Source organism: Canis lupus, chromosome 17 (genome assembly GCF_011100685.1).
Source record: "Canis lupus familiaris isolate Mischka breed German Shepherd chromosome 17, alternate assembly UU_Cfam_GSD_1.0, whole genome shotgun sequence".
In the NCBI taxonomy this organism is placed as follows: domain Eukaryota; kingdom Metazoa; phylum Chordata; class Mammalia; order Carnivora; family Canidae; genus Canis; species Canis lupus.
In genome coordinates, this window is record NC_049238.1 from 15,700,294 (window position 1) to 15,714,161 (window position 13,868).

At 36.3% G+C, this 13,868-nt stretch overlaps 1 protein-coding gene across 7 annotated transcripts in view; it reads right to left on the reverse strand.

Moving 5' to 3' along the window:
* The window catches only part of LDAH (lipid droplet associated hydrolase), a 104,787-nt gene that overhangs the window by 12,391 nt on the left and 78,528 nt on the right, over positions 1 to 13,868 (reverse strand). For all 7 annotated transcript variants that reach the window (XR_005372161.1, XM_038560877.1, XM_038560878.1 and 4 more), the window contains one exon: positions 4,031 to 4,113. Coding sequence is in view for 6 of the 7 variants with exons in the window: in XM_038560877.1 (XP_038416805.1) it covers positions 4,031 to 4,113 (83 nt within the window). In the remaining variant the exon portion in view is untranslated. The remainder of the gene's footprint in view (positions 1 to 4,030; positions 4,114 to 13,868) is intronic.

Consider the following 13,868-nt stretch of genomic DNA (forward strand, 5'->3'; position numbering starts at 1 on the left):
ATTGATGGCACATGTTCTGATGGGTAACTGGCTATGCCAAAAGGTTGTCAAACATTTTGGCTATCACTCTGGTCATTACTCTTTTGCTTAAGCCTTCAATAGCTCAACAACAGCTCAAACTAACCTCATCTTTTTAGGGTGGCATTTCATGGCTTCTTGTTCTCAGACCAGCCAGCACCCAAGCCACGATACCATGCTGCCTAACCACTTCTAGTGTCTCTAAAGCAGGGCTTCCTCACTGGCCGGGGGGGAATCTATGGGTCCACATGGGTTCATGCAGATGTGGTGACAGTGGGGGAAGGGTAACGTAAACTTGCTTGGGAAAAAGATGACATTTTTTGCTAACCTCTAACTACAATTTAGTATTTCCTTCAATTATGAATACAGGCAACAAACAATAGTAGTATGAGTGACATCTACATTTTGTCACCTATAAAATTATTGAAGTTTTCAAATCACAGGAAATTTGTTGAAGATAACTAAAAAGTTATTTATGCTCATTATTATTTATGCTCATTACTATAAACTTATTAATTCTGACTGCTATTTTTATATCTCATTATTTAATGTGTTAATAAAGGTGTACGAACTATCACAAATTTGTTTTTAAGTTATTGTGATAACTCTATTTCGATATAATTGCTTTTTTGTAGTAATTTCATGTATTTATTTTATGTACTTAAAACCATTATTTTGAGTAGGGCCAAAGAGACCCGTGGCACAAAAAAGTCTTAGAATCTATGCCCAAATGGCTTCCCCATCCATCTATCCATCTAGTACACATTTATTTATTAACTCAGCAGGTATCATACATTGTGCTGAGTCTTTAGAGATACCGAGATGAGAAAAACATAATTCCTGACCTGAAGGTACACAGGAGGGGAAAACTGACCACTTAAACACTGTGTGGAAAATGCAATATTATAACTACACAGGGGAAGGGCTGGGGGAGGAACATCTAACCAAAACCAGGGGCTGAGGAACGCCTCCTGGAGATGACATTGGAGCCAAGTTTTAAAGGATAGGTGGCTTCAGTCAGGTAAAGATAGAACACAATCTTTGATGCCACAGGCCATAGTATACTCATTCGGAAGCAAATAGGAGGCTGGTATATTTGCTCCAAGAAAGGAAAATAACTTTATGTAGTACTGAAGCACTGCTAATAAACACAACTGCCTGATACTGTATATAAAGTCTGCAGACCTGGGAGGGAAGGAAGGCAGGCAGGCAATAGGCAATTAGTCCAGTAGATTTTTCAGAGTTAAAAAGTCCATTTTCCTCAAGAAGTTCTCTTCATGTGGACAATGGAAATCCAGTGGCAGAAAATCTGAATGTAGAACCAAAGCCTGCAGTTTATGGTGTGATAGTTTTCTAGCAGATGAGAAAGAATCTGAAAGCCATCCCTATGATGTAGTAGAGAGACTATTTTTAGACTTTCTTGCGGCTTCCTGACTGGATGGCACAAAGACACATTTTTCAGAACTGTTTTAAAATTAGTTGAATAATTGAGATACCTTCAAATATTTTTGCAACAAAGTATGTGGCTCACAGAGTCTTCACACTGGACAGTTCTGGCAGATAGGTATGAAGTTTTTGAACGCCAATGTTCGGGGCTGAAATGGGATAGAGTTCCTTGGACTAAAGTACCTAAAAAGGGATATGTCTAGTCTTGGGAACTGGTTTTCAAGTTGAACCACTTGTCAGGATTGTTGGGAAGGCAAGAGGCAATGGCCACTACCTTCCTAAAACTACATGCCCTTTCAAGTTTCCTTATTTTCTCAAGCAGATGGGGCCGTATATTGATTCGACTTTCACCAATATTAAATTACAGCATGTTTCCTCTTTTTTCATTATAGACACAAAAAGTTGCAATAAACTTCCTGTCTCTCTGTACCTCATTTTACTTAGGAATCGGAACCGTATTATTCTAATGGAGAGATCAAACTGAGTCAGTACAAAGGATAATCAATTCATGGCAAGGTAGTTTTGCATCCTTAAACTAAACAATGCTTTGCTTTCCCAAATTCCACCAGTACCTTTTGTGCTATCTTAAAAAACAAAACAAAACTACGCCCTGTAGTTGGAAAAGTTTATTCCTGTGACTGCGTTAATAATAACCTTGAAATGCCTGCCATCTACTATTATCCCCCCATATTTCTCTTAAAGAAGTTTCAGTAAACTTACAGTCCTGACATAGTTACCATAAGCAGACTTCGATCTGGGAATGATTACACTTGCATATGGATTTAACTTAGGACAGGAATAAGTTAGCACCTTCCTTTGACCTCTTCCTGAGCACAACATACAAACAGAATCCAGAGATGATGAGTATTTTATAGCAGCTGGCTTCCACAGGTGGTAAGATGGGCTTTGACACATGATGGGTCTAGTCATTCTGTAAGTGTGAATTTTGGAAGTGAGCATCTGCCAGTCTTATTATTAACTGGGAATTGAGTTGTTTTTATGAACTTCTAGCCTTGAGAACTTAAATGCATTTTTGAAACAAATTCACTTATAATTTAGCTGAAAAATAAAATACTCTTTTTCTTGTATTTTTACATCCTTCAATGACTGGAAACAGCTGAAAGCCCTGGAGAAAGTGTCCTTCTGAGGCCCCCAAACTCCCCCATTCAGCTAGTGAGGGTTTCCTTCTGGCTTCAAAATTTCAATCTCTAGCCAAATGCTATTTTAGAAAAAGATGAGTACTATGGCCATAAGACAAATACAGATTTTCAAAAGTCCTCTCTGGGTGAAGCTACTATAGATCAATATTCTGGAAAAAAACCTTTTTTTTTTTTTTTAAGAAAAAATATATTTTAAAGAACACATACACATATATTTCTTGCTTTAAGATAATTGTATTGGGAGGTTCTAGAAATATGAACACTGTAGCAAGTTTAAGTCAAATGTCTCAAAGTTTATGAAAACATTCTAAACCCAGGGGGCGGACATCTAAGATTTTATTTGCAGACTATAGGTTCCTGGGCCCTGTAAGAGCTGGCCACTCGGCTGGGCTCATTACATCATAACCTGCAGATGTCACAGGTCAGCACTTACTGTAAAGTTCTAGATTAGCACAGCCCTACAGAAATATAAAGACACATATGTAATTTAAAATTTTCTAGTAACTACATTAAAAAAAGTTTAACAGAATGGATGAAATTACTTTTAACAGTCTATTTTGTTTAACCCAATAGTCTAAAATATTATCATTTTAACATATAATCAATATACAAATATTAATGAAATACTTTATCTCTTTTAAGTACTAGGTTTCTGAAACTCAGTGTGTATGTTATACTTAGAGCACATCTCCTTTCAGATTAGCTGCAAATAACCATACTGGCTGCTGACTATGGTATTTAGACAGCGTAGCTCTATCCTATTTGGAATGGACAGACAGACAAATGATGCCACAGGAGTACCAGAGCCACCAATTCTAGGGTTCTTAGATATATTCTTGACCATGGTATCCTCACTGTTTCAGAGACTGGTGCTTTCAACTGTGTTTGTGTAAGACTTTGACGTTTGCAGCAGTAACTCCCAAATGCTAAATATTTCAGTCTTTGCCTTTCTGCACCTGCTTGTACAGAAACCTGGTCTTGGTGTCACAGCTGAACATCCCTACCCTAATGCACTGGAGAATAAAAAAAGACAGGCTGAGTCAACAGGTCATAGCGATATTAGTTCTTGTCCAGTGTTTTACTTACATTTTAATATACCTCATTCATTCTATAAATATTATTGAGAGTCTCCTCAGCATAAGGCCCTAGAGAGAAGCACTGATTCTAAAAACAAACCTTACAAAAACAGGTGGTAAATTATATTTAAGTATCTACTGAAGTATATGGTCAGCTTTGCTTACTTCCTATGCAACTTTCAAGAACTGCCTTATTTGAACTAGAAGTGGAACATTATAGGAAACCCACAAACCCTTGAGGTCTCATAGACTCTAACCAATTCCAGCACTTCATGCTCAGTAAATATTTCTGCCCATCTACTTACTTCCTTGCAGCACCAAAATGATTACCTTAGATAAATATGTCTTTATGGTTTCGTTGTCTCTCTTCACCACTTTCATCATTTCTTGGCCTCCAAGGTAGGCAGCATTGGCTACATTTAAAAAGAAGAGTCAGACACTTAGAATATATAGACCAAACACAAATGTCAAATTAATTGTATTTAATCCCTGGTTCCTCTATTCCATTCAGCAAGCAGTGTCTGATGTGAAGTTATCACTGATGCCCAGAGACAGGTGTGAGTCAGCCTGGTCTCTGGAAACAAGACCATGTCCTACAAAAGAACCTGTTCTTTCCCTCACCTGCCTTTCTCAATAGCAACACGCAGCAGGACGGCCTCATGTCAGATACCACGTCAGATGATGTGTGGTGCACCTGAACAATGTATTTTTATGATTTAAGGATTAAAAGCACAGATGTTTACAGGTAAATCATGCACACCAGGGAAATGGCAGGCAGTTACTAATGTGAAACTATCCTTTTTATTTTATTTTTTGTTAAAGTTACAATTAAGATGAATGCTTATTTTAAAATAGGTTTAAAGGCTCCCTAAGAGCTTTCAATGAGGGTTAGTCCCATTGTACTGACTGCATGAGGAGCAAAGCTGACCCTCTCCCTTTCTAGATAGATGTCACATACCTGAGAAAGAGGAAGAAAACCAGAGACAGCACACATTTAAGTTGCTTTCTCATACTGGTATGCAAATTTTCATTCAGTGCTGTGTGCCTTGGGTTCCATTTTGAATAGTATTATTATTGTCATTTTGATCTCTTCTTTGTCATCATCTGCCTGATATATTTGTCCTTTTATTTTCAATCTTTTCTCATTTTAAGAATGTCTCTTGAAATCATAAGCAGACCTCTTTAAAAATGTAATTTGAAAGTACCTCTTAAAGGGACCTAACATAGTCACGTATGTTGATAGAAGAGATACTTGGTTTGAGTCCAGTTATCCTGTTTTGTATATGCTTTGCTTTCTTTTGATTTCCCATACTCCTTCCCACCCCCTTTAGTGTAAGTGATGTTTTAATCTCGTATTTATTTATTTATTAATTTTAAAGTTTATTTATTTTTTTAGTTATCTCTACACCCAGTATGGGGCTCGAAGTCAAAATCCTGAGATCAAGAGTTGCACACTCTTCTGAGCTGGCCAGGTGCCCCTTTGCTATCTCTTAAAAATTTCTTTTCACTGAATAGTCTGAAAATACGAATTCTGCTTTTCTTCACTGAGTGATTAGCTGTACCTAAAGTTTTATAAGACTTATATTTTTTCTATCACTGGCTGGAATGAATCAGTGTCTGTAATCTCTCCAACCAAACAAGGTGTCCCCTGGTATCCCTCCACTTTCCTCATGCCTTCCTTCTACCCTGTCTCCTCTTGGGAACTGGAGGGAATAAATTCTTATTCCAAAGGCAGTTCTCTGTGCCTGTCACTTTGTCACAGCTGATTAAAAACAAATTCTGGACACACTGTACAAGAAAGAGGCAGAGCTGGGGAAGTCAGTGTGTGGTTTTGTACGGCAGAGTCATGGAGGGGAGAGAGCTGGTGAAAGTGGAGGAGGGGAGAAAGTTCCAGAGACTAGCAGACGGTTCCTCTTCAGTTCCAGCTAAGTACTGACTGGCACTACCCTGTGAGACATCACCAGAAGCTGGAGAAAGAACCACCAAAAAGGCTTTAGAGGAAACAGTGCCCAGACAGGGAGTAGTTACTGTTCTTACTAGCCTACTAGGAAAATTTTGTAATTAATGGTATATCAACTATAGGACTTGGAAAAGGTTTTGCCTTGGTAGTGGGTAAAACTGACCCTAAACACCCTAAACTGAATGCTGTCTTGCAATCAACTAACAAAGCTTAAAAGCAAGAACAGAACTTGCAAGTAATAGAACTGTCCCATAACAAAGCTCAAGAACATCTACATAAATACAAAAATATCCGGCATCCAAAAAGGTAAGATTAATAAAATAAAGCATGCCATAAACAGTTATCAAGCATGTAAGGCAGGAAAATACAACCCCAAATCAGGATATAAATTAATTAAAACTGATTCCAAAATTACAAAGGTAATAAAATTCGTAAACACTCAAATAACAGTGCTGGGAAAACTGGATATACACACACAATATTATGGGTTGAACCGCCGTCTCATATCATATACAAAAATTAATTAACAAGGAATTATAGTCCTAAATTTAACAATTAAATCTACCTATAAAACTTAGAAGGAAACATAAGAATAAATCTTGGTGATCTCAGAATAGGCAATGGGTTCTAAGACATGACACTAAAAGCATAAGTGAGAAAAGTAAAAATAAACTGTTTTTCATAAAAATTAACACTGTACTTTATTTTTATTTATTTATTTATTTTTAAAAGATTTTATTCATTTATTCATGAGAGATACACACATAGAGAGAGAGGCAGAAACACAGGCAGAGGGAGAAGCAGGCTCCATGCAGGGAGCCCAACGTGGGACTCGATCCTGGGTCTCCAGGATCACTCCCTGGGCTGAAGGTGGTGCTAAACCGCTGAGCCACCTGGGCTGCCCAACACTGTTTGTACTTTAAAGGACACCATCAAGAAAGCGAAAAGACAATGCACAGAATGAAAAAAAAAAGATATATCCCATAGGATCTAGCATCTAGAACATAAAGAACTCTACAACTCAACAATAAAAAGACAAAAATTTCATTAAAAATGGGCAAAAGGGGCACCTAGGTGGCACAGTTGGTTAAGCATCCGACTCTTGGTTTTAGCTCAGGTCATATCTCAGGGTTATGAGCCAAGCCCTGCCTTGGGCTCCACATGCTCAGCGTAGAGTCTGCTTGAGTTTCTCTCCCACTCTTTGCTCCTCACTCCCTTGCTTGTGCTCTCTCTCTCTCCCTCTTTGTCTAAAATAAATAAATCTTTAAAAAAAATAAAAATAAAAATGGGCAAAGGATTTGGACAGGCCTTACTCTAAAGAAAAAGTACAGATGGTAAGTGTGTGAAAAGATGCTCAACATCATTTTATTAGTCACCAAAGAAATGCAGTCAAAACCACAGTGTCATACCACATAACCCCTAATAGGATGGCTACAAGAAAAAAGACGAACAAAAGCCAGTGTTGACAGGGATGCAGGGAAACCGAAACCTTCATACATCGTGGGTAGCATTGAAAATTGTACAGGTACTTTGGAAAACAGTTTGACACTTGCTCAAGTGTTAAATATAGAGTTACTGCATTTATCCAGCATTTCCATTTGTAGGCGCAAACCCCAAAAAAGTGAAAACAGAAGTCCACACAAAACTTTATGTGAATGTGTACAGCAGCACTGTTCATGATAACCAAAGGGTAGAAACAATCTGCACAGTCATCAACTGATGAATAGAAAACCAAAATATGCTATTAGCATAAAATGAGTATTATTGATCAATAATGAAGTAGTGCTGTATGCTACAACATGAATGAACCCTGGACACATTATGCTAAATCAAAGAAGCAAGTCACAAAAGGTCACATACTGTATAATTCCTTTTATGTTAAATGTCCATAATAGGCAAATACATTGAGAGAAAAAGTAGATTAGTGGTTGTCAGGGACTGGGGAGAGGTGGAAATGGGTAGAGATGGGCATGGGGTTTCTCTGAGGTGATGAAAATATTCTAAAGTCAAATAGTTGTCATGGTTGCACTACTCTGAGAATATACTAAAAGACAACCACTGAATTGTGTACTTTAAGAGAGTGAGTTTTACGGCATTTGAATTATAGCAAAATTAGTCTATTTTAAAAAAATTGGTATTCACAGATATTGAAAGTTTTATAACCTATTCTATATATTTGAGAAGAAATATTGAACATATTAAATAGAGTTAGGGAAGATATAAGAAAGACTCATGCCAAACCTCTAGAGATGAAAAATACACTGGATGGGATAATGGCAGAGTAGACATCATAAAGGAAAAGTTAGTGAATTGAAGACAGAGCAACAGAAACTATAAAAAAAAAAAAAAAACAAAACACCCCACAGAAAAGAACTTGGGGTGGAGTGGGGGAAGAACAGAATATCAGTGGGCCACAAATGAACCTCAAAGTGGTGTCATATGTCATATGCCACGTAACTGGAGTCTCTGAAGAAGGGAGGTACAGAAAAATATCTTAAAAATATTAAAATATTAAAACCATAAACTCACAAATCCAAGAAGCTCAAAGAATCACAAAGCACAAGAACCATGAAGAAAAGTATACCAAAGTACATAATGAAATGCTTAAAATGAGTGATAAAGAGAAGAATCTTAAAAGTAGATAAAAATGATGTACAGCTTGACCCTTTTACAACATAGGTTTAAAGTGTATGAGTCCACTTATACCTGGATTCCTTTTGGTAAATACAGGATAGTACCATAAATGTATTTTCTCTTCCTTATTATTTTCTTAATAATGTTTTCTTTTTTCTAGCTTACTTTATTGTAAGAATACAGTATATAATACATACAATATATACAATATGTGTTAATTGTTTATATTATTGGTAAGGCTTCTGATCAACAGTAGGATATTAATAGTTAAATTTTGGGGGAATCAAAAGTTATACACAGATTTCTAAAGGCATGGTGGGGAGTTGTGCCCCTGTCCCTCACATTGGTTCAAGGGTCAACTGCATTACATATAGAGGAACCAAGACTTAAAAAGACAGCAGGTTTCTTCTTTAAATGATGTAACTAGGAGACAGTGGAGGAACATTTCTAAAGCAATGAAAGGGGGAAAAACAACAACAACAACAACAACAACAACAACCCTGCCAATCTAGAATTCTACAGTCAGTGAAAAAAGCTTTCAAAAGTGGAGACAAAATACATTTTCAGACATACAAAAACTGAAAGAATTAACTATTAGTAGAACTTCAAGAAATGTTATGAAAAAAAAAGAAATGTTATGGAAAATACTTAAAGCAAAAAGATGATAATCTGATACAATTGTGTCTACACAGAGATAAAGGACACCAGAAATAGTAATTATGTGGGTAAATTTAAAATACATTACTCTGTTATTTATACCTCTTTATAAGACAATTGACTGTTTAAAGCAAAATAATAATAACATGTCAAATAAGTAAAATACGTGACAAAAGTGTCCATGCTAGGAGAGAGAAAGGGCTTACTGTTAACTTTTTAGTATAGGACAGTATCATCTGAAGACTGTAAAAGTGGTAGAGTATCATATTAAAACAAAAAATGATTAATAAGTCGACAGATGAGATAAAATGTATCATAAAAAATACCCAATTGATTTATAGGAAGGTAGGAGAGAAGTAAAAATGGGACAAAGAACATAAGAGACAAATAGAAAATATGTATCAAGATTTGATTTAAGCCATCCCGGTTTGTAACTACATTAAATTTAAATTGTTTCAACATTCAAATTAAAAGGCAGAGCTGGTAAGAAAGCAAGATTCAACATTTGCTGCCTGCAAAAAATGGACCTTACCTATAAAGACTAAAAGTTAAAAAATGGAAAAAGATATGTCATGCTAACATGAGTCAAAAGAGAGGTGGAATGATTATATTAATATCATAAAAAATGAGTTTCAGAGCCAAGAATATTACCATAGATAAAGGGTCAATTCATCTGGAAGGTGTAAGTCCTAAATGTTTATGCACCTAGTAAGTTTGAACTTCAAAATATGTGAAGTAAAAGCTAATAGAAATACAAAAAGAAATAGACAAATCCATAAATAGTAGTGAGAGATTTTGACACTCATCTTCTAATAATTGATAGAATAGTTAGAAAATCAGTAAAATCAGAAAATGATACCATCAATCAACTTGACTTAAGTGATATCTATAGAACAGTCTCACTAACAAGTACAGAACATACATTCTTTTCAAGTATCCACAGAGCATTTCTCAAGTCAAACCATATCCTGATCCATAAAACATGTATCATGTCATTTAAACAATTAAAATCATACAAAATATGTTCTCTGGCCATAATGGAACCAAATTAGCGATCAATAACAGAAAGATATCTGGAAAATCGTCAAAAATGTAGAAATGGGTAGGAAATATCAGAAAGGGAGACAGAACATGAAGACTCCTAACTCTGGGAAATGAACTAGGGGTGGTGGAAGGAGAGGAGGGCGGGGGGTGGGGTGAATGGGTGACGGGCACTGAGGGGGGCACTTGACGGGATGAGCACTGGGTGTTATTCTGTATGTTGGCAAACTGAACACCAATAAAAAATAAATTTATTATTAAAAAAATGTAGAAATGAAATGATCCATTTCTTAATAAACCCCTGGGTCAAAGAAGAAATCTAAAGGGAAATAAAAGAGTACTGTGAGGTGAATAAAAATAAAAACACAACATATCAAAATTTGTGGGACATGATCACAGCAGTATTTAGAAAGCAATTTATAAAACTTTAACACCTACTTTAGAAATGGATAAAGATCTCAAATGAATGACCTCAGTTCCACTGTAAAAAACTAGAAAGAGAAAATTAACTCCAAAGTAGGCAGAATAAAGTAAATAATAATGTTCATAGCAAAAATTAATGAAATAGGAGGCAGAAAAACAATTGAGAAAATAAATGAAACCAAGAACAAGTTTAGTAAAATTTATAAGCCTTTAGGCAGCCCGATCAGGAAAAAAAAATACAAGAGAAGACATGAGACATAAAACATTAGTATCAGGAAAGAGAAGTGATACCTTACAGATGTTACTGATGCCAAAGGATAATCAGGTAATTTTGTAAACAAATTTATGCTAAGAAATTCGACAAGCGATAAAATGAACAGAATCACAAATCTTAAGCTTACTTGAAAACAAACAGCTTGAAAAGTCTTTTATTTATTAAAGGCATTAAATTTGTAATTTAAAGCCTTTGCATAAAGAAAACTCCAGGGCAAGAGGACTTCATTGGTCTATTCTACTTAACATTTAAGGAAAAAATAATATTGATTCTATATAAACTCTTCCAGAAATGACTATGCATATATGGATACTGGATTTTTGACAGAGGTAGCATTTAAGAGCAGCAGAAAACAGAGGGCAAGTGACACAATACTACTTGTCCTTCTACAGTCTCCTCCCTTTTGAGTGCAGGTGGCACCTGTGAATCTGATGATGTATTACCCCCATGATGAGATTACATCATAGAGTAGAGATGACTTTAATCACACACATCCTTCAAAATCTGAGTTTTCCTCTGGCTGGTGGGAGAAGAGGAAGTCAGAGATTCAAAGTGCTAAGAGGACTAGAAGTTTCACTGCTGGTTTGAAGCTGGAGATCACGTGGAAAGGAACAGAGTGACTTCTAGGAGCTGAGAGGGATCCCTGGCTCATAGTGAGCAAGACAGTGGGGACCTCAGTCATAAGGCCACATAAAATGGACTCTTGCCAACAGCCCGAATGAGCTCAGAAGTGGATTTTTGGAAATGCAGGGCCTTAAGGGAGGTTTCTGAGATCCAGGCAACGGTGACTCTTGAGCTGGGTGTGTGTTATATGGGAGTTTACTTTGGGATAATTCATGCAGGTAAAAACATTTATGTTTTAATCAATTTTCTGTAGTGTTATTCCAAAATTAGGAGCAACTTAAAAATGCAAATCACTTGTAAGGAATTTTATATTTCCAAGAGTAAAATTTCTTATCAGAGGATGTACCTTACCCTGTCTTTATTTCTATTCTTTTTTTCCCTGATAATTTCTGATCTAAGTATACTTTTTTTTTTTTTTTTAAAGAAAGTAACATACCAGTTTCCTTTCCAGTAATTGCTCCAAGGAAGCCATCTTTTTCATTCCTCAGAAATGCTCGTAACACAACACAGTGGTCAGAAATAATAATACCAAATGGACATGTAATTTCCTAAGGGGAAAACACATTTCTCTTGGCAATGATTGTCAACAGCATTCTCGGAAACCCAGCAGAATTCAGAGTTTCAAGCACCACAGTGAGGGAAATATCCAGGAGCAAGAGTAATGGAAACAAAAACATGAACATGAAGGAAAGAGAATGACTTAGAAGAATGGGAATTGTTTACTTGTTTTTTTCCATTACAAATCTCAATACAGGTACAAAGAAAACTCACTGAGGAGTCTAATATACTATACTTTGCTACTATATCTTCTGAAACCTGCTCATTGTTCAAGGATCACTACAGCACTTCACCTCGCAGGAGAGTGGCTAAGGGGATGAAAGGAGTGGGGGCTGACATTGGAAGACAGAAGGATTTTCATCTCACAAGTCAGATGGCATCATTAAGTTCTCCAAGTATATGTAATCTACAATGGAGAATTGCCTTCTATTGAATTTCATCACCTATCTTGATGCTATTCCGTTCTTCTGGAAAAATCCAAACTCATCTTCAAGCCAAATTCAGTAGTCTTATTCTCTGTTCCTGACCCAGGGAGAACTGATTTCTCCTCTATCTGTTCTCATGAAAGCCCTAACTCTGAGAGTTTAAAATTCTTCACATTTGTCTCCCTGACCATGCTGGAAGTTAACTTAAAGGCAAGAGCTTTATTTATTATTCTTTCCAGGGCTTATCTGAGTACTTGGTTCATGGCAGGTATCCGTAAGGGTGTTAAATAAGATTAGGAGGGACTGAGCTGATGTTGTTTTTTGGAAGAGTTGTAGGGGGGCAGTGGTTGGGAGGAAAAACCTGTTGCTTTCCTGGAAGTGGTGCAAAGCTGATGTTACAGGGGAGCCCAGAACTGGGGGCAGAAACCCAATCACACTGGTGAGCCAAGGAGGGATGTACTGGTATAAACTGGGACAGATCCCTGCAGGTAAGAGGGAAAGTCTAAGGGTTTTTGTTGAGACTGGCCAAAAATTAGGTCTCCTAAAGCACTCGTCTCAGCAGTGAGGGAAAATGCAGAGGGAAGTAAAACCACAATGAGTGATACAATAAGAAGTCTGGGGGAGATGCACAGATAGTTTTCTAAGGTAGAAGTTGGGGACTGGAAGCCAAGTTGTCCTGCTAGTTTGGTGACACGTAATCCAATGCCTCCTGTAGGGTTCCACAGTAGAATGCCTCGGTTTGTTTGATTTTACCATTATTTTCGTTATTATAACCATCCATTTAGTCTGCAAATGGATCACCTTATCTCTGTGACACTGAGTTCACCAAAGGGAAAAACACCACTCAAGGTGTATGATTTTTTTTTAGAAAAAAATAATACAACTTCTTAGAATAGCAGGATAACATACACATACAAATTTCTTTAGAAAGCTATAGTAAAGCTTTCATTGAGTCATTTAATTTTAAACTAGAGATGGTCTAGTATTCTAGTATTGTATCCAATCATTATCTTTTATCCTAAATCCTAATACTGACCATGTACACACACACAAAACTTCTCTGTCATGCTGCATTTCAGGCTAGATTTCTAAGAATTATTAAAGTTGCAGTTGCCTTTTAACAACAGATTTTTTCTAAGCTACACCATAAATAAGAGAATAGGTAGCATGGGAGTCTGGTTTTGTCTTACTCAAAAAATTTTTTCTGAGATTGAGTTAAAAATATTTTGAGAAGAAATGTGTGATTCTTTAGTAAAGGTTATGTGTCAGTTCATTGAAGAGTTCATTTCATATCACTGTATGTGTTTAAAATAGTTATTTCTACACAGATCAAGGAAAGGAAAGATAACACAAGTTTTTTTTTTTTTTTTTTTTTTTTTTTTTACAAGAATGTATGCAATAAAGTAATATAACCTACCAGGAATGCCCTTTGTCTCTGCACTATGTTTTTCTAGTTAGGTAACTGAAAGGAATTAAAACATCAATTTGGCCTAACTAACGAAAAGACCCTAGAATATTTTTTAAAGTTAATTATCTTGACCTGTGATACTGCTAAGCTAAAATATATTTGCT